Raw genomic sequence first — 25,396 nt, forward strand, 5'->3', positions numbered from 1 at the left:
TACTATATGGCATGTGCATTCTTGTGGCTTCCACTGTTCATAAGCATTGTCCCTCAAAGAGGCCAACAATGTGCAGATGGCTTTTTTTTTTCATTGCAGTGCACAGATTCATTCCTCTAGACAGGAAATGGAGATGACTACATGTGCATACCTTACAACTTCCCCAGATATGCCAGACAGAGTGTTTGTGATTCAAGTTATGTCCTAATCTAAAGCGAATCGGCAAATGGTGTGCCGATGAGGACCAGGTGGCAACCTTTAAAGCCTGTGTGTTCACGACAAACTTAAAAAATGGTGAATTGGAATTTAAAACATTTTGCAAATTTTGAAGTTCACAGGCTAGCAGGTGTGTTTGTGCTATTAGTATGTTCAAGCAGAAGTCAAAAAGTAAAGGGACTTTTGCAATTTCTCGCACTAAAGTTTGGTAACACTGGTAGTATCCAGCGCTGAATTAGTGTCATCTGCAACATCTCTAGGGAACGTGTCACTCTTGTTCCCGCATTAGTCATTGGAGTGTAGCTGACCGTTAAACATGACAGCTCCATTGTTGATCTGCACCAAGAAGGAAATCAGGGCAGTGATTCGCTTTTTGTTTGCGGAAGGCATTAAACCTGCAGAAATTATTCGTCGAGTGCAAGCGCAGTATGGTGATCATTGTTTATCCCAAAACAAGATCTACAAATGGATAGAGTTTCAAGCAGGGAAGAACATTATGTGACGAGGAAAGATCAGGCAGGCCATCGACGTCAACGACTGAGGATAATTTGAAAGTTGTTGAGAGTATGGTGATGGAAAACAGATGAATCGCAGTGGACGAAATTTCCAATACTTTACATATCAGTCATGGTTCAGCGTACTTCATCTTACACGATGGGCTAAATTTTCGGAAAGTGTGTGCAAAGTGTGTCCCAAAAGAATTGTCAGCGCAGCATAAGGCACAAAGGTTGGACATCTCTCGTAAACATTTGGCCCATTATCGTCGGGAGGGAGATGGATTTTTACAGCAAAGTGTTAATGTAGATAAAACTTGGGTACATCATCATGAACCGGAAAGTAACGCTGTAAGCATGGTTTGGACACACTCATCATCACCATAAGTTAAGAAATTTAAACGTCAACCATCAGCTGGTAAGATTATGCTGACACTATTCTGGGACATGGAAGGTGTGGTAGCCATTCATTTCACCCTAAGAAGCAAAACTGTGAACAGTGGGAACTATTGTGATGGGTAGTGAACTAAATTGAAACCTGCAATCAGACCCAAACGTTGTGGGAAAACTGCGAAAAGGTGGCACTGTGCAGCAAGATAACACACGGCCACATTCTGCCAAAGGACGGCTGAAACAAAGGAGTTGGGATTCGAATTGCTGGAACACCTGCCATACAGTCCAGACCTGGCTCAAGCGATTTTCATATGTTTGGACCATTGAAGTAAGTGCTCAGGAGAAGATTTGCAACAGATACAGAAGTCATTGTTGCAGTGCAAGATTGGTTATAGGTGCAACCAAAAAACTTTTTTCAGACGGAATCAAAAAACGTGTGAAACATTGGGCAAAGTGTGCTGTAGTGCAGGGAGGTTATGTAGAAAAATAATGTATGGTTCAGTTTTCTGGCATTAGAATAAATGTACCTTTTCTCAAAAGTCCCTTTAGTTTTTTACTTTCCCTCGCACTTTATGATAGTAACAAGAGTCTGAACAATTGCATGTATTTGAAAAAATATTATTAACAGCTGCGTCCAGTCCTCTTCCTCGTTGCGATCCAGTGAGCACAGCTAAGGCATATCCAGAGCAGGCATCTGCACCAGAGCTGTCGCCAGGACCTTCGTCTGCCTAGCCACGACCACCTGCATTGCATATGCGGCAGTAGTTGGTCTCCCTTTCGTGCAGTCACCACTGAATAATATATAGCAGTTGGGGAATCCAAATGTGACAGCGGCAGCACGGTATAGTGAGGCGAGGTTGAAGACTGTAGTTCCTCTGTTGCTAGATGCATGCAATGACAATATTGTTAAGGCTTGTTGGGCTAGTTGGTTACGATTTAGAGTGAACGAATAACAGCGCAAACTGAAAAGGACGAGACGAGAGAGAGCAACACTCGTGTGACAGCGCATGTGTGTGCCGACTTCTCAGCTCATCTTTATCAGTTGGTGCTGTTATTCGTTCACTTTGAAATGACAGCCCCCCCCTCCCCGCCCCCCCCCCCCCAAAAAAAAAGATGTTCCACATCCACCGTCAAGGCCACAAGTTGTAATGCTGGCTAACACTCCCAGGTTTAGTTCTAGTAGCTAAAACATAAATACCCCAGAAAGTGGATGGTAAAACTGCACCGTGGTAGCTCAATTGGTAAGAGCATCGCATGTGTAATGCGAAGACTTGGGTTTGTGTCCCACCTACGGCCAGTTGCTTTTTCATCCACTTTCATTTCCATTAATTTAGAATTTATGTAATTCCATTAATAAGTACATGTAATTTACCTTATGCTGTCCTTCACGTCTTTGTTCTTTAGCTTCTTATGATACGATTAATAGAAATCGGGCCCTTGGTTTCCTTTCTCATTCATTACATGGTGAGACCTCGAATCCGGCAGCATTGATGCCCTCAGGTAGCATGTGTGGGTTTATTAACCTGTTAGCTTTACCCAAAAAAGATCACGCGCACGTGACGGCTGCAACAAAAAAGGATGTTCCACATCCACCGTCAAGGCCGTGAGGTGTGGCGTTGGCTAACACTCCCAGCTTTATTTCTAGTAGCTAAAACGTATATACCCCAGAAAGTGGATGGGAAAACTGCTGCAGTAGCTCAATTGGCAAAAGCATCTTGCGTTTAATACGAAGATGCACCTAATACACCTGCGGCCCGTTGTTTTTTAATCCACTTTCATTTCCATTAATGTATCATTTCTCATTTCTTTAATTCCATTAATAAGTACGTGTAATTTCCCCTATGCTGTCATTGGCGTCTTTGTTTGTTGGCTGCTTATGAAACGACTAATAAAAATCAGACCCTTGGTTTCCTTTCTTCTCCCTCAAGCAAAGACAAAGGAATTCAGATCCAGTGCAGAACAGCTGAAGTCGCAAAGAATTCAGCAAGAGGTTCTAAGGTAAAGACAGACTGGCCACATTGCAAAAAGAGCTGTGTTGGCAGGGAGGTAGTGGCGCTTGACTGCTAAGAAGTCAAACGACAATGTTGAGGAACATCTCGATGCAATATGGCTGGGACCATTCACTGGCCAAAGACTGCCAGTAAAGCTTTAGTCCCACCCAGTGGGTCCGATGGCACAAGCTTTTACACCGACAACTGTTAACGTTGCGCCAACTTTCCTGGCGTATGTGAGCCCCCTGAATAAAACTTTTCTTCATTTATCTTGCTGCCCAAGCTGGCAAGCAGGTCCCCACCTCCTAAAGCCTCTGTATCTATGTGCTACTGCAGCTGTTGCTAAGTGGCGCCGACCTTTGATGTGCGCCGCTGCTCCCCGATTCATTCACACCAGTTCCGCTTCCGGAGTTTTCGTTTTTGGTTGTCCCACTTTCTGGATTTCTGGTCCCTGAATTTTCGCTTGTTGCCCACAAGGAGGTGTATAACATCCTTGGCTGCACACTCGCTTTTCTATGTAGCAGTGACATCGCTTCCGCTTAAAACAGAAAACTGGGACTACATAATTCCTCTTGACGCCGTACGCTGACGGGGTGAGCGAGCGAGGAAGGAAAACAAAGGAGGAGGGTAGGTAGCAGAGTCACGTGGTTGTGCTCGCGCGGTCTCCACGGGAACGCGCGCGAGCGTGTGCACGCGGTCAGTCGCGCCTTTTGTTTTCCTTGTATGGTATACTGGAATCCCAGCACACCATATTCCTTGTCTTGAGTTGCGTCGACGCCAGGACACGTGTTCATACTGCACGGCGGACGGCAATGTGTTGGCCGCCTTTCGCACAAGTTCCGTTGCCGAAGTTTCCGTTGTGTGGTGCTCCGTTACGAAATCTGAGGAATGCATAGATGCAAGAATGGGGTTTCCTTACATCTTATAATGGCTTTTGCACCGCGCAATCTGAAGGACCTTGGGCGGTCAAGTTTGTCTACAGTGAATAGAAGCGTGCATGCACTGCGGTAGGCAAATTTGTGCATATTATTTTTGTTTTGTGTGATTGTTGCTGAAAAAAACCGAAAACACTTTTTTGTGGAGTATGTTTCATGATTCAAATTCTGTGGAATAGGGTGAGCTACAAAAGCTTCGCAGTACACACAGACGAGCGCCTATTTGTACATTGTGAAAGTTCAATCTGCTTTATTTCCATTGCCAACGCGCTCCAATATCAGCAATGTCTGATATTATTGTTCTTAATCTGCAATAGAATTTATTTGCAGCTGCTGTAATAAATGACGCATAATGTTCGTGGACACAACGAAAATGGAGCTACGTGCTGAAGGTGCGTGTTATTTCGCACACGCACATCTGTCGTGAAGGCCTTGAGCTTCATATTTAATATGACGAAAAATAATGACGCGAAATTATATGAAGGAACGACCGTACAGGAAAGAACGTCATTGATACGTCTGCAAGTCAGCAGTGAATATCAGTTCTTCGATCATACATATTTTAGAATAAGCATGTATGTCGTCAATGTTGCTTCCATTGTTATCTCGTATGATTTCGACGCAAGTGTGTCTGGGCACGCTGCCACTTCCCTAAAGAAGTATACCTGTCTTCTCTGAATTAGTTGCGAATGACGTTCTCTTCTGTACGGTGGTTTCTATATGGTTTCCCACCTTTTTCGCCTATGAACCAAGCAGCCCAGCAAAGTACTGATAAGCAAAATTATAATCATAAGAGCTGAGATTCGGACGAGTTTGCACAAAGAACAAGGGGACAGGAAAGTAAGACCAGAGAGGACGAGCGCTATGTTACACGAGAGCGCTCGTCCTGTCTGGTTTTCCCTTCCTCTGCCCCGGGTTTTTTTTTTTTCCTTTTTTTTGCGCTTCAAGTATGCAGCATTATATTTGTTCTGCCATTCGAAAACATGTTCTGAAAAGTGCACGAACACAATAAACAACAGCATTTTTGTCGAGCAAGTTAATGAAAAAAGCAGGAGTGCGCTTGCAATCGAAGCGTTCTCTTTTAAGCGTTTCTTTTTTTTTTTTTTATTGCAGCGCTATTTTTATCGTTTAGCACCAAACGAGAGCCACGTAGTATACACAGGTTACAAGCATGTGCGCTAGCAAGCCTTTCTGTGATGTTCTTCGTTCTTGCTTGGCGTAGAAATACAGCACAAAGTAATAAAGGTTTGAAACCACCAAGTGAGCCCCAAACAATTCATATGATGATGGTGTTACATTTAGGACCGGTGCGAGTGAGCGCCGCATAACGTAGGGCCTGCGTAGTTATAGTCACGAATACTGTGAGCACGAAATGTTTTTTAGATGGAAACACTAGAGCTTTCTGTTCGCCTGCTTCAATGCAACAGCGTATTTCTGACACTACCGAAAAAATGGAATAGTTAGTTAAAAGGGGTTTAATGGCGCAAAAGCAGCTAAGGCTGTGCTGTGCCTAACACGAGGTCTTTTAAAATCCAGTTTATGAAGGAAAAGGCTGTGTTAGTAATCTATATCTTATGTAAAAATCAAGTGTCTAGAAATTTACGGACGTCACATAATAGGACTAGCGGATCATCACCTAAAATTAGAGCAGGGTGTAAAGGTATGTGTAGTTGATATAATTTGTGCTAAAGTGTTTGTCTGTGTGTTTCAGTCTGCGTACATGTGAGTAATATGTGCATAACTGTTAGTGGCTGTTGACATTTCTCGCATGTTGGTGTGTCTTCTTTCGTAAGTAATTGTGTTTGAGGTGGTGTGTGCCCAATGCGTAATCGGCATAAAACTACTTCGAAGAACCATTCCTGATGATAACATGTCTTCCACTCGCCAACTATAGGTTTCGTGAGATGTAGCTTGTTGTCGGCACAACGGTCCTATTCGCATTGCCATTTTACCGTTAAGGCTTTTCTAATCGCACAGATACTATCTTTATATGGGAGTGTTGTGTTTGTAATGTCTTTGTACATTGCCATCGATGCATATCTATCAGCTGCTTCGTTACTCGGCATCCGAACATGGCTTGAGAGCCAGCAGAAACGAATACACCTCCCGTATTTGTTAAGCGCCACCATGTTTAAAATGCCTCCTATCAGGGGTTCACACTCATATTTCAGATGTAGAGCCTTCAGTGTGCTTAAAGAATCTGTGTATATGACTGCATTTTTGTATTTATCAGCGATAATCTTTTTAGCAACCCATATAGCGAAAACTTCGGCCGTGAAAACAGAGGCGTGTTGTGGCAATCTAATACTGTACTTTTTTTCCCAATTTTCCGTTACGACCTCCACACCTACGTGTTCTTTTGCTTTAGAGCCATCAGTGTAGAATTCCATGTGATTTTGATATTTGTCCTGAAGGGCATGGAATTCTTGTATAATGTGTTCGCGTCGGGTGCCTTTCTTCTTTAAATGTGTCAATGTCCAGTCACATAACGGTTCAAAATCGTACCACGGGGCCGACCGTTGTGGTTTCTTGGCAACCTGGGGGACTTCGTGGTGAATGTCATAATCCCGACAGTATTGCTCATACCGCAGGACAAGTGGCCTAATCAGGTTCGGTTTATTTGTATAGTGTAAGCGTGAGTTGCATCGTGTGAAGATGTTGTAGCATATGTGTCGCGGTGATGACTGAATTCTGAGTACGTAGGAAAAAGTAAGTAATGCTCTGCGCTGCTGCAAAGAGGGTTCATTACACTCGACGTATAAACTTTGAATAGGTGAAGTTCTGTAGGCACCACTTGCCAGTTGCAGTCCAAGGTTATGTACTGGATCAAGTCATTGGATGTAGGACTGTCTGGCTGAGCCGTAAACAATGGAGCCGTAGTCTAAAAGGCTACGAACAAGAGACCGGTAAATAAGTAAAAGACGCATTCGGTCGGAACCCCAGTGCTTATGAGATAAAACTTTCAGGATATTCAATGCTTTATTTGCCTTAATCTTCAGTGTTCTAATCGAATAATTTTTGCACTTCTCGCCCGCCTAACAAGGCCTAAGATACTGCGCCAGGAGCTATTCACAAAATAAATGGTGAATACACGACAAAACTGCAAGCGGAAAGTGTGTTAGTGGTACAAATTAAACCGACACGTGTACTTGCGGCTGGCGAATGCGAACACGAATAGGGAATACGCGCGCCATGGAGCGAAATAGCAAACTGCGAGAAGGAAAGGGCGAGTGCCGAGGGAATCAGAAGAACAGACCTTGCGAGAAGGAGTAATGCATCCGCCTTGCGAGGCGGATGCATTAGGCGAATAGCGGGTCTTATAACCCCTTGATAATTTGAAAGTAACGACACTCTCCTCCCCGTGGTGCTTTCCTCCTCGATTCTCCTCGCCCGCCGGCTGCTCGTGCTGCGCACGGCACGCTTTTTCTCCTGTGCTCCTGCGGACGGGCCACAGCATTCTATGAAGGCGCGTTATTTTGGGCCAGTTGCGCACACCAGTGTTGAAAACTTTGAGAAAAGCTGATAACAGCATCGATAGTGCTGAAGGTAACGTTTATAAGGAGGTTGGTTTTTCTTCAAGCCGTACGAACTGGGTGTACTGATGTAAAAGAAGCTTTGGGGCGAGTTCTATACATAGACAATTTTTCTGCAACGTGATGAGATGCTTTACTTTGTACATCTGATCTAGTATTGCTTGTGGCACATCCCTCTGCGTGTGGCTTATTAAGAGAGAGCCTTAGATCTCTGTTTCAAAGCGATGTATATTGGTCAAACAGCCTCCTTTCCCCTGTATATGCATGCCTGTTCCGGATTGGCTGACGCGGCCGGCCGTGTTTTCTTTTTCTTCTTTAGTTGCACGGAATTACTGATGCGGTGCTGCGCTTTTGGTTGCAGAAGCAGGAGGAAACGCGAAACCACTAGATATAGTGGTTGTGCTGAAGAAACGGCATGTATAGAACTTGAAAGTCAGACTTACTTTTGCTATGACAAGTGTGATACCCAAAATTCTGATTTAAGCACGGGATACAGTGAAAAATTCATAGTAGCGCTTTTGATACACTACAGCGAGTTTTCAGTTGTTGATATATTTCAGCAAACCAATAATCAATTAAGGAATGTAGTTGAACCTTTTAGTTACTCAAGTAGAACTTGTTTAACACCAGTTCTAATTTTCCTAGATATGAAATGACGTTCCGAATTTGTGGAGTAAGCAGGCCCATTCGAGGTAATCAACTGACTGCCTGGGCAAAACGGCAAAGACACCGGCTCTAGCTTAATGAGGGACTACACTTTACCTTGAGTACTCCGGGCACGCCGGAATCCGCCGTGACCATTGCGGTGTAGCGGTAAGCAAGGCCTGGAACCAGGTATGCCACCTGCAGCGTGGTGGAACACAGCACACGTGCTGTGAGACCAAAGGACTGTTGGAAAAAGTGCCTAGCTGCAGGCTTGTGAAACGGTTAATTAGGTGATTTATCAAAGCCCCCCCCCCCCCCGTACCTCCTCAAGAAGAAACGAAGAAAGTCACAGTTTCTCCCGGAATGTGAAGCATCGATAGCGATATCAAAGTATGAGACTATATACTACTCGAAGTAAGGCTGATAGTGTTATGCCGAGCTGTTTGAATTGCAGCACAAATTCGCTTACAAACCTAAATATGCGTGGTGTCACGCGTGCTTATGATAGTAAGCAAATATAATAGTAAAAAAGACGCATGGTTTTTGGTTAGTACAAAGAGCAATCGATCACGACCGCGGACATTCGCGCTCAAAACCCAACCGTGATGAGAAACACCGGCGGCGGGGAGCGGCCGGGCGTGCCTCTCCCAAAGCGAACGCTCCCTGTTGCCGCTCCAACTGTGCCGCGCCGCCGAAACTTGGCATATCACGGGACCTCCGAAATTGGGCGCACGGGAAGCACGTGACGGGAAGTTCAAGCCCCCGGCTGTCTCGGTACCTGCAGCAGATAACGTAACCTCCAGCCACGGAGTGCCTCCAGCACAGGGTGTGCGGCCGGGCCGCGCATGCGCAGTCTCACCCGGGACAGCATGGCGGCTGCACGAACGCGCCTCTGGTTTCCGGACAATTGCTATTGGCCTCGAGCTCCACCACTGGAAAAGCTGGCGCCACCGTCGGCGTGACGTGCTAGGAGGGATCACGTGGACATAGCGGCCGCGTCGGCTGCTTCGGGCGCGCTGAAGCGAGCTGAAAACGAGAGTTTAAATTCCCTCGTACGCTGCGGTCCTCATTTAGTGGCGAGATTTTCCCGCTTCGAGTGTCTCCTTTACAACGCTTGAAAGCACTACAATAGGTAGTGGCTGCCTTCGAAGGCGCACAACATGGTAGGCTACTGCTCGGTGCCACAATGCCGGACGCACGCAACGGAGCACGGTGTCAGCCTTATTCACACGTAGCCGCAGGACAATAAGCTGTGTGAAGCTTGGCTCGCGAAACATAAAACCGGCAAACAGTCATCGGCTACAACTCGGGTATGCAGCAAGCACAGACGCGAGGAAGATTTCTGCTACGGCGCCCAGTCTGCTATGTTCTGAAAATGTGCACTGAGACGCTCGCCCGAGTCCGCTGCCCGACTAATGTCATGACGGTTTGGTCTATGAACTTGTCGATGCTATAGAAACTGGCAAGTTCAGTGGAGTGGAAAGGCAGCGGTAAGAAGCACATTTAAAAAAAGCATGGCATATGGTCATGTTTGTGTTATGAATTAATACACTGGATTACAAAAAAAGAGCAGCGGGGAATTGCACGCTGAGAACACCGATAAACATACAGTGCGACGCAACTCGAGAAATAGTATTGAAAGGTCAAAGAATTTAGAAGAAATAAAAGATTGAATCGTCGCGACGGCACATCACAGTCCCCGTAGGCGTCGAAGTCTCTACAATGAAATTATTTTTGAACAGCTCTGATAGCGCCCACGCAACAATGGTTGCTTGTATACTGTCAAATGCTCATATTCTGCGGCCTAAAGTTCATGACGCGGTGCGAGAACGTGCGCGCGGAGAAAGCGAAACAGTGCGCGGACAAGCATGCAGACGCGCAGTCGGTCGCTGCGAATCTGCGCGATCGCTGCATTGAAGCTTCATTCTATTACGATCCATTTAGTGATACAAACACTATAAAAACATATTTCAGATAGTTTGCTCTCAGCGTTTACCTACCTTTCACGCAAGAAGCCGGTTCGGGAGACTCCATCGCGGCGACCGCGCGCAGTGGCGTTCACTGTACGTATACGGTAAAGAGATAGCGTCTATAAACGATTGTGTGCTTTCAGTTTGCCCAAGATTATTGTTTAGAAAGTATGAAACTTCTCTAGCTTCGAAAGTACTCACAGAAATGTCCGGGAGAGCTCGCGCGTGGTGTTTTCAGTGAGCGCTGACAGCAAAACCTATGAGGAGCGCGTCACGTGATCCCTCATAATACGCCAGCGAGGCGCTTCCGATAGATGGCGACTCCGTAACTCCTCGCCGCCAATTGTAATAAACGTCGTTTGAAATTTCGAGTTGTGCGAGCGTAGGGGCCCTACAACAGGTCTTGTAGGTCAAGCTTCGAAACTTGTTGGCAAAGACGCCTACCTGCATGACGGGCTTGCGCAGTCGGTACTGGTCGTCTCCGTGCACGACCATGGTGAGCCGGCTGAGCGGTCGCGACGACTGCAGACGCACGTGGACGGCAAGTCGGGGCCCCAGACCCTGCACCTGCGCCGACAGCTCGACGAGCGCGGGGCCCGTTTCTCCGGTGCCGTCGGCGGCTCGTGCGGGCGCCGCCCCTCCCAGCACGGCGCGGTGGTAGTGGCGCGCTGCCGTCAGCCGCAGGCGCTGCAGGTCGCGCAGGAAGCCCCGGTGCATGGCTGCGAGGCAGGCGGAGCGCGCTCCCGTCGTGCACTTGTGCGGACGTTCGCGCCGTCGTGATGTCACGGTATCGACGGCGCATGCACGGCACGTCGAGTGTCGCGTTGCGTCCGAAGACACGCAGTGTGCGTTCGGCGCCAAAAAGCGGCGAAGCTAAGTGGACGCACCGTCGTAGTCCGCTCAGTCGGCTCTGGCGCAACTAGGCTAGCGTTTACGAACCTAGCGTTGTGCGAACACGCATTCGCGTTCCCGCTGTGCCAGCTGTGCTATTGTGGACTGTTTTTGTGTTTTCTTCCTTTCACTCACTCCTCTCCTCAGCACCCGTGTGCTTAGATTTAGGTGCACGTTAAAGAACCCCAGGTGGTCGAAATTTCCGGAGTCCTCCACTACGGCGTGCCTCAATCAGAAAGTGGTTTTGGCACGTAAAACCCCATAATTAATTAATTAATCCTCTCCTCATCATCAGTGCATCAGCTGAGCGCGCATTTATTATTCAGAGACACCGTGGCGCGTACACCGGACAGTAAAGGGCAAGCTAAATCTATCTTCGTGTGGCGCTGCTGACGAGTCTTTCGTCAACCTCGTCTCGTGCGTGCCATCGAGCCGCGACTCCCGTAACGCCGCTGTTCCTCACATCGCGCCCAGGGCCGTGACATTCTGCTGGGGCGCTGCTCCTGGTGCACAACAGCAGCTGTCTCTCCTGCTACGTCGCCCCTCCGCTTATTTGTTTCGCTCGCGCGGTAACGGCAGTGAGTATGCGGTCCCAGTATACTTTCGGTCACGTGCCTTATCAGTCTACTACACTGGAACAAGATGCGTGTCTTTAAGTTCTTTCAATGTACTAAAAGTCTCTTTTTACGTTTTCGGGTAAGATAAAGGCGCATAATGCCTCTAGACTAGCACTTATAATTTTTCGCATAAGTTACGGAAAGGTTGACTCGTAAAATTGTTATGTGCAGGGAAAAAGTTGAAAGTCGCCGAGCTTCTGTTGTAACGCACACCTGCTGCTTGCGATTACCTTTTCTGCCCGCTAAATTTAGCAGGCTACGTCAGTGGGCAAAACTGGAAGCCGTCCAGTGCCTATGTTTATAAACATCGAAAGGGTTGCATCACGCGCAACAAACTCGCGGACCAGCCCTGCTGCAGCATTGCGGCTCAGTAAAAATTCTCGAAACTTGCCAAGTTCAGTCTTTGACTGTTTAGAATATAATGCGGTCCATATTTACCGGCAAAATGATAACTAGGCCGATGCAGACGCCGTAAAATTCACGACGTCACGGCTATCTGGTGGGGGAACTTCAAGGCCGCGTCGTCACCCGTCTTTCACTGTTGCCTCTTCTCTGGCTTATGAAGCCTCCTCTCACGAGTGACATTGTATTGCAAAACAGTGGTTTACTGATACAGCTCAACTGTATCAGTGTTGTTGCTGTGTGTTGCTGTGTTGCTGGGTGAGTTGGTCTAAAAAAAAATTAAACTCTGGGGTTTTACTTGCCGAAACCACGATCTGATTATGAGACACGCCGTAGTGGCGGAGACTCCGGAAACTTTGACCACCTGGTGATCTTTACCTTGCACCCAATTCACGGTAAACGAGCGTTTTTGCATTTCTCTCCCAACGGAAGGCGGTCGCCGCGGCCGAGCCTGCGTCATCGCGCTTAGCAGCACAGCGCCATATCCGCTGTATGCCACCACGGCGGGTTAAGGCGTGCTGATTGAATGCTAGGGAATACGTACTAGTGCTAACAGAGAAATATACGCTTAATAATGAAGGAGAAGAAAGGAACAGAGAGGACAAAATGTTCCTTTAGCAAAGCGCACCTTCACCATGTATAACATGTTGAAATGTTTAACACTTATGGCAGGTGCCTTGAAAGGCGGCTTTGCCACTTTATACGTCTTTATGCAAAAAAGCCCGCTTCTGGTTTTCCTTCGTGTTTCAAGCGATGACCACCATACAGCAGGTATGTACATGCTTAAGATAAACAAAGCGCGACCACAGACACGACACCATAAATGGACAAGAGTTCTTGTCCGGAGCATTAGCGCTAAAAGGGCAACAGAAAGCAGCTTGTTTGATTTTGCTGACTGCCTTGTAAAGGGCAGTCAGTAGGGGGTTGTGAGCTTCAGTCAAGCTGCTTTTATCCTCAGCCTCCTCCATCAGACTGATGGGAAATGAATAATTTATTATTATTATTATTATTATTATTATTATTATTATTATTATTATTATTATTATTATTATTATTATTATTATTATTATTATTATTATTATTATTATTATTATTATTATTATTATTATTATTATTATTATTATTATTATTACAATACAATGAACACGAACATTGCGGGACAGATATGTATACTGCATGGTCCAGCGTGTTTCTTCTCTTTCGTAGCTCGAGAGGCTAATTTCTGTTCCGCCCGACACGCGCGACCAGTGGTTGTCGGGCGTTATTGAGCCTGGGGAAAGCCGCGCTATTCGAACGGTGGCTGTCAGGAGAGGCTAGGTTCACAAGAGCAGCGTGGTGCTGTGGCGGCGTGACGATCGCTTGCAGCGTGGCTGACCACGGCGACGAGTGACCAGCGCGCTAACCTGGCTCGCGAGATGTCGGGACGTTTTGCGTTGTGCCTCCTGAGCATCCCAGTGAATACTTAATGATGGAACGGGAAGAACGCGACTAGTCTAGCGCTCGCGCACGTGACCACGCACCGACGGAGTGCTCCCTCTCGCGCATCGTCTGGTCGACGAACAGCTTGGTCTTCTTGGGAAGGCTCCAGCGGGGAGCGCCCACCGCGCCACCTCCGGGCGCCTCGCGGGTCGAGGACGGCGACTGCAGCAGCTGGGCGTTGCGCCGCAGGATCAGCACCGTCAGGCTGCCTCCTGCGTTCGACAAGGACTTGTAGCGCTTGCGTCGCGCCCACGAGCGATATCGCAGGAAGATAGGACTGCCACGCTCGGGCACGAAGTGGCCTGGTGGCCTAGGCGCAGCGTTTGTGGCCGGCTTGCAAAACGCAAAGGAAGGCGTACAGTAACAATCTTTGTAAAAATGTAGGGGCCAGGACACCGACCAAAAAAGTTTAAAAGCATTTTAACGTGTCGGCTCCTCACGGGAGCCTTGTTCACAAAAGATTGTGATCAAGGCTACTGCAGACAACCGAAATGTTAAAACGCCTTTAAATCCTTTTGGTCGGTGCCCTGGCCCCTCCATTTTTACTATGTATCATACCGACCAGCGGGCTTCCGTCATACGCTCGATGTCAGTCACAATCCTTACGACCGTGAACACGGGAGCGCGTGGCTGCTACCGATGGATGAATATTAGAGCGTTCCCTTTGAAATGGGTTGGTGGCAGGTACGCCACTACGCTCGTCGCATTTGCCTTTCATCTCCACCTATTTTCGGTATTTAGTAACCATGCTTTTTGTTAACGAGTCATTGATCCTGAAAGAAATTCATTGCCCTAAAATTTTTCCTTAGGTTCCCTGCTTTGCGCCACCAATACTCTACTCGTCCTTTGCTATTCTTCACCGCAGACTCATTAAGCTGCCATTTAGTATCCCTAAATCCCATTACCTCGGGCAGCTAGGGTCACCGCGTCCTCATTAACCTCTGGATGTACACTGTGACACGCTAAATAAAAGGTGCCTTATTGTTTCCGCAATACCCCCACTAGCTACGCCAGTATTGTCCTCATTGACATTACTTCTTCTGTCACACTTTCTTCTCAAACATCCCGACTTCGCTTTGAACAGTAGTGCGCCGCCCTTTGAATTATCGTAAAAATTTTATGCATTGATTAGATTTTTCCCTGTTTGATAAATTTCCATCGCTGACTTCTGCTCCATCGCGCGCCAATCCACTATGCTGTTCCTGCTTATCTAACTTCTGCTGGTTAGAGCATCGCACGCGTAATGCGAAGACGTGGGATCGTTCCCCACCTGCAGCAAGTTGTTTTTTCATTCACTTTCATTGCCATTAATTTATAATTTCTTTAATTCAATTAGTAAGTACAAGTAATTTTCGTCTATGTTTTCCTTGGTGTCCTTGTTTTTGGCTTCTCATGATATGATTAATAAACATCGGGCCCCTCGGTTAACCCCCTTTCTTCTCGTTTTCATATTTTTCGTGTGCCACAGCGCTCTATGTCTCATCATGGTTGCATTTATTTTCCCTGTCGCTTTGAGAGCTTGTTCCTACTTTTTCATGTAATCCTTGCTTCCCCTCGGTATTCTCCAATAGTGAGCGGTTAGCACACTCTAGTAATGCGCGGCGTGGCCTTCAACACGCGTAGCCTCCTCCAGGCTCGGCGATTTCGAGATGGAGCTGCTGACGGAGCGACACAGCACAAGTCTATGAACATTATTAGCTTCGGTCCGTGACTGCACGGAATAGCGCCAAAAACACGCACTGTTGCAGTAAGATTTGTCTCCAACGTTTGCGCGCTGGGGTGTTAACTTGGCTTTCTCGCGTAATATCAAAGGATTAGGTAGGACCAGGACGTTATAGATGCGCCACTATGGTGACACTCAACTGCAGTGCCACTTCGAAAGGGGCACTGTGTGTACTCAATTCTATTTCTTGAGTAACCGGAGTCCTAATTCGCGCTCTAATGGTGATGTGAAATAATATCGCTTCCTTTGCATGATCATCCGCCACGTCTCCTTTTTTCGCCGGCCTTCCCTTTCAGCGTGCAACCGAGAACAACAAATCATAAAGTTTCATATAGAGATCTTATGAAGATGGGGGGGGGGGGGGGGGTGCCGTCTCCTGCATATAACATTATGCAATCATTGCATGAAATCTACCACAAGTCACGGTCATGCTTTACCGTATTTAAAAAAAAATATCTGTGAAGTCTTCGAGGCTGTGCAAATATAGGTATATTCCCTTAAACAAGTGTAGTAAAAGCCATTGCTGCACCGTCCCTGCACGTGCTGTTGAACCTTATACGAACCACAGAGCACCGTCTTCCCTGTCTGTGTGCTTCATTGCTTCAGCGACACAATCACCGACACAAGTAAGATTGCACAAAGTCAACTCATCATTGATCTTTTATATAAGCTTTTTCTCTCTTTTTAAGCTAATACAGCTCGGCTACGCAAAGCTTCTCTGAAGGTTGGTATCACTTCCCCAAGGCACACGTGAGAGCACTTCAGGCAAGCGGAGCATTGTTCAGTAATCTCACGAAGAATCAACAAAATAGGAGGCACATCATGTACAACGTGATGAAGCGAGACATCAACGCTGTGTATTAATTGAATAAACGTCTATGCGAGGACATTCTGCGTGTGTTTAAAAAGCAGCGCTGCAAGGTTGAACCACTGAAACGAGAACTGCATATTCGAAGCGCATCTATCAGCTGTTTATTAAAACAGAACACTTTTAAAACAAACAAATCAACTTTGCAGCGCTGCTTTTTGAACACAAGTCTCATATTCTAACTAGCTCCAACGCAAACCTTAATCGACATTCTGCCTTCACTGACCGAGCCTCAAGGCCTAAAGCAAACCGCGCCCAAAATTTCAAATTTCCAATTGGCTTTTTATCGAAATTGGCACTTTAGGTTGACTTGAAATGCCATTATTATTGATTTTTAATTGGCTTTACGTCCGCAATTTCAGCGTAGATGTGCGGGCTGTCCCCTCAATTTTATGCAGTTCTTTTTTTCGGGGCCGAGAATTCGCAAAAGGGAGCGGCATGGCCACTGCTGACCGGTGCCAACCATGGCCAGGGCGTTGTCCTCCCTCCCGAGGCGGCCAAAGTGGACGGCGGACACGGCGTCCCTCGTGTGGAGCACGTGCGTCGGCGCCCCGTCGGCCGCGCCGTGCAGCACCACGCGGCGGTCCGAGAGCGCCACGGCCGCGGCCTGGCACACGCCCGGCCGGCACACCGCTGCCACCGCCAGCGGCTGGGCCCCCAGCGGCACGTTCCACACGCACTGGCCCTGCGCGGCATGCGCTTCCGCGTCACCGCTGCACGAGAACTCGCGCAACGCTTTTACAGGGACATCTTAGAAAGGATTCAGTGCACTATTGAGTACTCTTGCATGGCGGCTTCCCAGCCGATAGGATAGCTTAGGTGACGGCGATGCTTATATGCACGTTCGCCAAAGATCTCCCCTAACTAATAAAGCACTTAAAGAGCACGTCATGCACGATGAGATGCTGTGCTTGGCGCGTGCGTAAAGTGCAGGCTTGTGCTCGTATAATGGCTGTTTCCTGAATGAACGACACGCTGTTAGTCGGCGCTCGTATCGTTGCTAGCGTGGTTTCTCGATGTAGTTGTCTAATTTGCGCAGTGTTAGGAAAATTACAGTGTAACTCGCGTGTAGAAACTCGATCGCGTCGCTACTCCGGTTGCTCTGGGAGGAGCTAGCACGTTAGGCTGGGAGAGGCTTTCTCTTTTTCCAATCTCGAAAGGCCTACGCGTAGCAAAGCGAGTTGGATCACACTAGTAACCTGTCGAATGTGCCATTAAAAGGATGGCGAAGCAGGCAACTTGCAAGTTACCCATTGTAAACAGCGCGCAAATGGGCGACATAAGCAGAAAACGCGTCACCGCTCGTCGATCGTGTACTTGTTCTCTCTCAGTCGTCCTCGTCAGTTCACGCTCTGCTTGCAATGAATCATTTATTTATTTACTTCGAACGGCATTTACCGTCACAATTCAAACGTTCCGATTTACACGCGCGCGTGGATACTGCCAATGTACTAGCTTACGCGGGAAGGTCGAAATAGGGCTTCACCGCACACAGACTATTATTGCAAAGAAGCTAGCATTAGAGGTGCCCGCTACTATAGTAGTAATAGGGTCCTAAAGTATTGAAGGAACCCTGGTAGTAGTAGCCAACCGGAACTATCTCTGGTTAACCTCCCTGCCTCTATATGCATCATTTATCCCTGGTAGTAGTAACTGGTTGTGTATTTAAATAAATAGATAAATGAATGAAGGAAATATAAGGAAAGAAAATTACTGCTTACCGGAGTAACTGTCTAGCACAGTTTGCTCACGCCCAAGCAGAAATCAGCAGTAAGGGGGCCGTTAAAGTTGTAAAAGGACAGGGAGAAAGTATAGAGTAAAGAGGAGGATAATTTACTGGAGGGAAGGCCATGAGGTTGGCCTGAGCTAGTGGAGAAAACCATTGACACATGTACAGCAGAGCGTCTATAGGTAAAGGGTATCCACGGTTCTCCTGTCGAGTGACTCCATCGAGGGAGTTTAAGTGACACTTAGCCCCGCACACCGGCGCTATTAGGTCACGTAGAGCAACCGGGCGGCGAGGCCAGTGAAAAAGTCGGGCAGTGTTTTGTGAGCCGCCTCCCGCGTGCGAGTGGGAGACCGTCGGGTTATAATGGCACCTCGGCGTTGTCAGCTGGCAGACCGTGCGCGTTGTGGCAGCTCAGGGGTTCCTTACATAGTGCCTCGAAAGCAATGCACCGGAAGGAGGGAGGGAGGTAATTGATTGGCGCGCCACTAGTGGGCGACAATATGAAACTCGTCGTTAGTCATAGCCCACTAAGAAGGTGTAACCGTGGCTGACGTTGCTTAAAAATGGAGCTGATTGAAAATAGTATTTATTTGGCTTTGCTTACAGTCCGCGCCTAGATCTTATTTTGTCGTTGGTGCTGAAAATTTTGTTGTCTATAGAATAATCAATGGACCCACACGCTCTTCGCCAACCACTGTGTCCGGGTTTTGAAACATGGGACATACATAGTGATATTTGCAACTAGTATGACGCAAGAAGAAGCAAATGATGATACCTGCCGCGGTTGTTTAGAGGCTATGGTGTTGGGCTGTTAGTCACGAGGTCGCGGGATCGAATGCCGACCAAGGCGGCCACATTTCGATGGGGACGAAATGCGAAAACACCCGTGTACTTAGATTTCATCATCATCATCATCAGCCTGGTTACGCCCACTGCAGGGCAAAGGCCTCTCCCATATTTCTCCAACTACCCCGGTCATGTAATAATGTACTTAGATTTAGGTACACGTTAAATAACCTCAGGTGGTCAAATTCCGGAGTCCCACACTACGGCGTGCCTCCTGATCAGATCGTGGTTTTGGCACGTATAGAAGCCCATATATAGTTTTTTAGATGATGATGATCGTATAACTTTATTTCGGATCATATAGTCTTCTAAGTAATTGTTTGACCTCTCTGTCTTTCGTATCAATATAATCTCTCCCTTACCAGAGAACGCTTTCGCTCTAGTATCTACGGGCGCTACAATTATGGCGGTCCAACGGGCACGGGAATGATGGGTAGAGCACAGTAGAGTATATTTAACAAAATAATGCGCTATAAATCCAACGACGCAGTGATTATGCATGTGTGCGGTAACTCGTTGCCTTCGTGCGTTTAGAAAAACTGTGGTTTCTCGGAAATTCGACGAGACGAAGTGCAATAAACGACGCCCGCGAACAAGGGCGGCCGCATACCTTGACGGAGTAAGCGCGCAGGCGCCGGTCGGCGCACGCGGCCACCAGCTGTCCGGGCTCCAGGTGGCAGAGCCCCACGGCGGGCGCCCCCGGCTGGGCGAGCACGCGCGACGCCTTGTGGCCCCGCTTGACGAGGTGCAGCCGGTCGTCGCGAGTGGCCAGCGCCACGTGGAAGTCCACGTCGAAGGCGCCCTGCGCGTCCAGGCAGCACACGGCGCCCGGAACCTGCAGCGGGCAGAGCCACGCACGCGTGTGCGAGGGAGCACGCTGACGACTGTTTTCGAAATTCGAAAAACTCTACCATTTGGTTTTCGCGCGTAAAAGAATGACACTCGGCAGGCACGAATTTGGGAAACAGTTGAATAACTATTTTAATTTAATGCAAAATTTGGTCTCTAAATGACAGTCCTGGTGCCGTCAATATCATCGTGACGTCCTGACACAAATACTTGCTGACGTTTTGTAGCAGTAAGCATGCACATGTACAGTTGCCCCAGAAAATAAACGGAGCACGCGAGCGGAGGCCCAACTCCATCACCGCGTGCGTTCAGCGCGTCTCCAGAGCACGAAAGGAGAGAGTGAGAGAGAGAAAGAGAGAGAGAGAGAGAGATCCACGGTGACCGTGCGATACGCTTTCGACCACTGCCTTATCGTAAGCTCACGCGAAGGAGCGCTTCTTTTCAGCGGTCGACGCTATGGTAACTTGCGCTTGCAGCAACCATTTATGAGCGGCGAGCAGCTCTTGCCGGAAGCATATGCTCCCGGCACACGCGGCGCGCGCCACTGCCCGTAGCAGCAGTTGGTTGTTCATTTTAAATAACTAGATAAATAATGCCAAAGGAGAGGAAGGAAAATTGCTACTGACCGCAGTAACTGTCTAGTGCATTCTGCTGACACCCGAACCGCGCTCAGCTGTGCATGAGGGAGGGCGTAAAAGTGCAGTGACACAGTATACAGGAGAACAAGTCTTCGAGCGGGTATGTCACCCGGCCCCGCACACCGGCACCGTTAGGTCGAGTCACTGTGCGTGCTTTGTTGATCGCGGCATATGCGACGATCGCCGTTGTCTCGCGGCCTCCGGGAGCGCCGTGATGGCGCTGCCCGGTGATTCCTATGCGCGATGGACTCCCACTGCTCCTACTGGGCGTGCGGTCAATTGACATGCTTTAATCAAAAGTGCACAAAAATTACCTATTAGTTACCAGTTACCACATATATAATAAACAAACTAATCGCTTCCGACATCGGCATTCCTCAGATTACTTTGTCAGGTGTTCGAAAACACCTTATTAACTTTACACATTATTGATTGTGGCTTTGGCTTCCCAATGTTAGTTAATAAACCCAGTCGCGAAGTCTTCCTTTATTATTTGAGGATAACATCATCTAATATGAATTTAAAGTGTGCGCTGTCTTTATTCCTTTAATACTTATGCTGAATTTGCTTTCTTGATGCCTTGTGAGAAACATGGCCTCATTATGGAACCATGCATTGATTTCGCTGTCGTTTGTCTGTCGTCTCTTGTTACTGCGTTTTGTAGACGAGGCAGGAACCTACTCAAGAGGACTGACGGTTTTTGTTCGTACCCCTCCATCAATATTTACTGATAAAAACTACATTATTATTATTATCGTTATTGTTATTATTATTATTATTATTATTATTATTATTAGTAGTAGTAGTAGTAGTAGTAGTAGTAGTAGTAGTAGTAGTAGTAGTAGCAGCAGCAGTATTTACCTTGCGATCTCGATGTTTTCATAACTCACTGTCATTGTTCTTTTCCGAGCGTTGCATTGTTGCGTTGTAGTTTCACACATTGTTAAACTGCCCTTCTCCTCCTTTTTCTTTTATATTTACTTTGCGCTTTGTTGTATATACGCTCTTCTTTTCGAAATTGTTCTTCTTATTCACTGTTCTTTTTAAACTTATATTCCCCTGCAGATTTTTTTGTTATCTTTTGTTTTTTAATGTTACGCCAGAATTCATACCGCAAGGTTGTCCCTGGGCGTGGTAAATGAATGATTAAATGAATGATTATTATTGTTCTTATTATCCGTCTTTCGGTTGTAAATTCACGTTGTCTTTTGTTGGTTGTAAACTGTTCCTTTTCAGAATTGTCGTTTGCTATTTGATGTTTCATGTCTTTTTCCTGTATTTGTATTTTTCCCTGTGCGCCAGCACGCAGACATTAGAGCTGTTCTTGGGCACGTTAAATAAACAATTGATTGATTGATTGATTGATTGATTGATTGATTGATTGATTGATTGATTGATTGATTGATTGATTGATTGATTGATTGATTGATTGATTGTATAGAGCCGGCGCTTGCCTGCACGGCGGCGAGCAGCGTGAATGCGTCCGGCTCGAGCACGAACAGGCGTCCGTCCTCGGTGGCGAGCAGCAGGCAGCTGGCGGCGTCCTCGTCCGCCAGGCTCTTCTTAAGCACGCCCAGGGCGGTCACCTGCCAGAAGTCATCCCGCGCCTTGACTGTGCACCTCGAACTGCACGTGACTTTCCGTCGCGGAAACGCTTCGACACATAGAGCTTATTGCTGTTTGTTGATAAGCTCATTGGTGCGTGTACACTCTCAAGAAAAGCATTCACCCTCTGGGGCTTGTTCTGTACGACCACAATAATCGTGCACCTTGCGTGCACTTCCTTACTTTAACGCTGAGCTACCAGTTATTCCATGTCACCATGGAGGAAGGAAAAATATAGGAGGGAGCACTACGTCACGCAGCCAGCTTTGGCAAGCGAGCGCTCCGTGAAGCCACAGTGGTGGCCCAGCACGCGACCTCTTGCGTCGAGATCACGGAGCAAGAACCGAGATTTGCTGAGACGTTTGGTTTCCAGTAGCTATGCCAGTAGTTTTTAAAGTGAAAGCTTTACTGGCCGCGAACTTGCGATTTCGCCTTGGCCGGGCTCCGAGGTGGCACATGACGTCATACCGCGTTCCTCGTCGTTGCGCTCGCCTCCGCTCGCTTCGCCAGCTGCGTCGCATACCTGATAACATGTATAGGAGGACTGAAAAGGAGAGCTCGCATGCGCCGCAGTCACAGCTGAGGCGGCAGTATGGGCGGCGACAATTCTGATTAAGCAGGAGGAGGCCTGGAATCGACATCGGAACGAGATGAAAACGAAACGAATCGCCCAGGAAACAGACGAACTGCGCGCCGAACGACTGGGTAAACGCCGCAACATAGCTAGACAACCAGAGTAAGCTGGACTTGCAATCAAGATTAACCAAGGCTAACCATTCTATGCCTCAGCTTTCGCTGCGTATATCCTGGCATAGCCGAGCTAAGCCATTTTGCCAATTTTATTCGGTGCGCGCTCGTTTGGCTGCCCTGCCGTGGCTCTGCCTGCAGAACGGGAACACCAAAACCACCGCGCACTTTGACGTGCGATCACATGTTGGGCTGACAGGTTTGGCTTCAATCGTGTTGTGGTATGCTTCCTCCTATCTTTTTCTTTCCCCCATGCATGTCACGAACGGCATGCGCGTATCAGCGCGACATGGTGCTCCGGACGGTGGGGGTGGCAAAATCTTTACCTTCTCTTTACCTTTACCTTTGACCGAAGTCGTATGGACGAAAGGTAAAAGGCAAGATGCGTAAAGTAAGGTTAAATTAGGTGTCCGAGATTACTTTTCCGGATATAACACAAGAGGCTCGCTCCTGACGGGCAAGTAGACAGTGTAGAGTGTTAAATTACGAAAGGGTACGCAGAAAGGTGGCGATTATTGTTGGGGGACAGGACAAGTTCCAGAAGGTGTAAAAATGTACTTTTTAGTGGCGTAAAATGGCCCGGAAATCAAGAAAGAGCACCACCTGCCTCAACTAACGCGCCTACGTATATTTATCTTTATCAAGTATTTGGATTTCACAAAGGCTTGACTTCCGTGTGTGGAACACAATTAATTAATGGAAAATAATTTTTGGAGTTTTACGTGCCGAAAACACGATCTAACTATGAGGCACGACGACGCTGTCCAGCGTCGTTCGGGATCCTGCTAAGCGTTAATTCCCAGCATGATGGATCATTTTGTGCAAGCGAGCCATTGTGTGTGTGACGCATGCTTGTCTGATGACAGCAGCAAGACAACAAAGCCGGTGAAGGGGATGGCATGACGAGTGATTTATTGTATTCCGAGAAAGAAACGTTACCACCGGTCCTGTTACGGCCTGGGCCGATACCGAAGGTAGTACAACATCACACAGCGTCTTAAATCGCCAGCTGCCACGAGGCACCGACCTGTATAGGTCATATAAAAACGATCGCGTACGAGTGGAATTCCATAAACCCGGTTACAGCGGTGTGAGCAGCATACGGCCTCGTACGGTTTTTTTCTTTTCCAGTAACAGCTTTTGCAGTTTTCAAATGCGTAGATAGAAGCCAAGCTGCAGCCAGCTGGCTTTGTTGTGTTGCCTCCCATGCGCTCGGTGAAAAAAAAAGCGCGAGTTATCGCCAAGAATTTCCTCCCATGCAGTCAAGGCCTACGTGAACAAGGTAAAAGCCAAAGCAGTCTCACTGTGTGTAGAACTTGAACTTGCAAAATTGCGCAAAGTCGTTAATGCCACTGAGCATGCCTATCTGTCGGTGCTTTTCTTTTTCGGATAAAATACCTATTAGCTACAGATACGCCTTTGAAATGTATTACAAGTAAGCTGGATTCCTGCCTGCGGAACGTTATCCATTTTCTACTAAGACTCAATTATAACGCACTCGTGTTGGACGTTCCGTTTGTTGCAACTCGACAGTTGCAACCGATTTACTGCAAAGTTATCACACAGCTGGTTCTGCTTCTTTAGCTAATGGTGAATATTATGTGTGTGTGTGTGTGTGTGTGTGTGTGTGTGTGTGTGTGTGTGTGTGTGTGTGTGTGTGTGTGTGTGTGTGTGTGTGTGTGCGTGTGTGTGTGTGTGTGTGTGCGCGTGTGTGTGTGTGTGTGTGTGTGTGCGTGTGTGTGTGTGTGCGTGTGTGTGTGTGTGCGTGTGTGCGTGTGTGTGTGTGTGCGTGTGTGTGTGTGTGTGCGTGTGTGCGCGTGTGTGCGTGTGTGCGTGTGTGCGTGTGTGCGTGTGTGTGTGTGTGCGTGTGTGTGTGTGTGTGTGTGTGTGTGTGTGTGTGTGTGTGTGTGTGTGTGTGTGTGTGTGTGTGTGTGTGTGTGTGTGTGTGTGTGTGTGTGTGTGTGTGTCGGAACCCTTGTCTACTGTTAGTTCATCCATTGAGCAAAATGGTGTTCTCACTTTCGGGAGGTCTGTATAGAGCGCTGAGTTCATCATTTCATGGACATGCTAGAATTTTATCTCTTCTCAATGATACTACGATCAATTTTACGTGTAACTTGGGGTCTTCGGCCTCGGTTCATGTGTCGCCGCACTTACACGCAAGAGATGCCCTTGTACGATCCAAGGGTGCTTAGAGTATTTAGATATGTTGACCATATTCTAATAACATAAAGAACTAACCCCTCTACGACGCCCAGCGATAGAGCGGAAAAAGTTTTAGCGTTGTTTGGGCATGACAAAATGTTTTCTTCTACAGCTTCCTAATAGAAACACCTAGCAAATTTTAGATATAAGCCTGACCTTTCCTGAGCGACACACGTGCTACGTATAGTCCGCGATTACGCAAGAAGTAGCCGCTTCAGAATAACTTCTTGACACAGTTGGCACGTGCTCTCAGACCTAATCGCCGCTAAAAGGACGCAGACGAAAACACAAAAACAAGAAGGAAAGCAATGACGACGACCCGTGCCGTCGTTATTGTTTTCCTATGGGTCTTGTATATTTAAGCGCGTTCTTTTAGCGGCAGTTATGTCTCGGAGCTGATACAGTTTCGCTCAAACAACACGCAACTTGCCAGGAGGGCTATACAGTTACAGTCAGCCGGAAAATTTTGCGGGAAGCGGGCTCCAAGACATATGTAAATTTATTCTGTGCTAATGCGTGTCGCTTCTAGTCCGATTAATTTGCATACCGGAAAAAGACTACTGCAGGTTGAAACTTTCAATTCGACGTTATTCATTTGCCTATGCCTCGCGGCAATTCCG

The 25,396-nt window shown here is 47.4% G+C and overlaps 1 protein-coding gene across 1 annotated transcript in view; it reads right to left on the minus strand.

Annotated features, from left to right (window-relative positions):
- Window positions 1-1,691: 1,691 nt before the first annotated feature.
- Window positions 1,692-25,396, minus strand: part of BBS1 (Bardet-Biedl syndrome 1) — a 37,311-nt gene continuing 13,606 nt past the window's right edge. The window contains exons 7-13 of the mRNA XM_075675447.1: window positions 21,674-21,805; window positions 19,343-19,567; window positions 16,611-16,842; window positions 13,608-13,778; window positions 10,622-10,896; window positions 8,325-8,434; window positions 1,692-1,845 (exon numbers count right to left, since the gene is read on the minus strand). Of these exons, the coding sequence (XP_075531562.1) occupies window positions 1,725-1,845; window positions 8,325-8,434; window positions 10,622-10,896; window positions 13,608-13,778; window positions 16,611-16,842; window positions 19,343-19,567; window positions 21,674-21,805 (1,266 nt within the window). The 3' untranslated portion in view covers window positions 1,692-1,724. The remainder of the gene's footprint in view (window positions 1,846-8,324; window positions 8,435-10,621; window positions 10,897-13,607; window positions 13,779-16,610; window positions 16,843-19,342; window positions 19,568-21,673; window positions 21,806-25,396) is intronic.

Source organism: Dermacentor variabilis, chromosome 11 (assembly GCF_050947875.1).
Source record: "Dermacentor variabilis isolate Ectoservices chromosome 11, ASM5094787v1, whole genome shotgun sequence".
NCBI lineage: Eukaryota > Metazoa > Arthropoda > Arachnida > Ixodida > Ixodidae > Dermacentor > Dermacentor variabilis.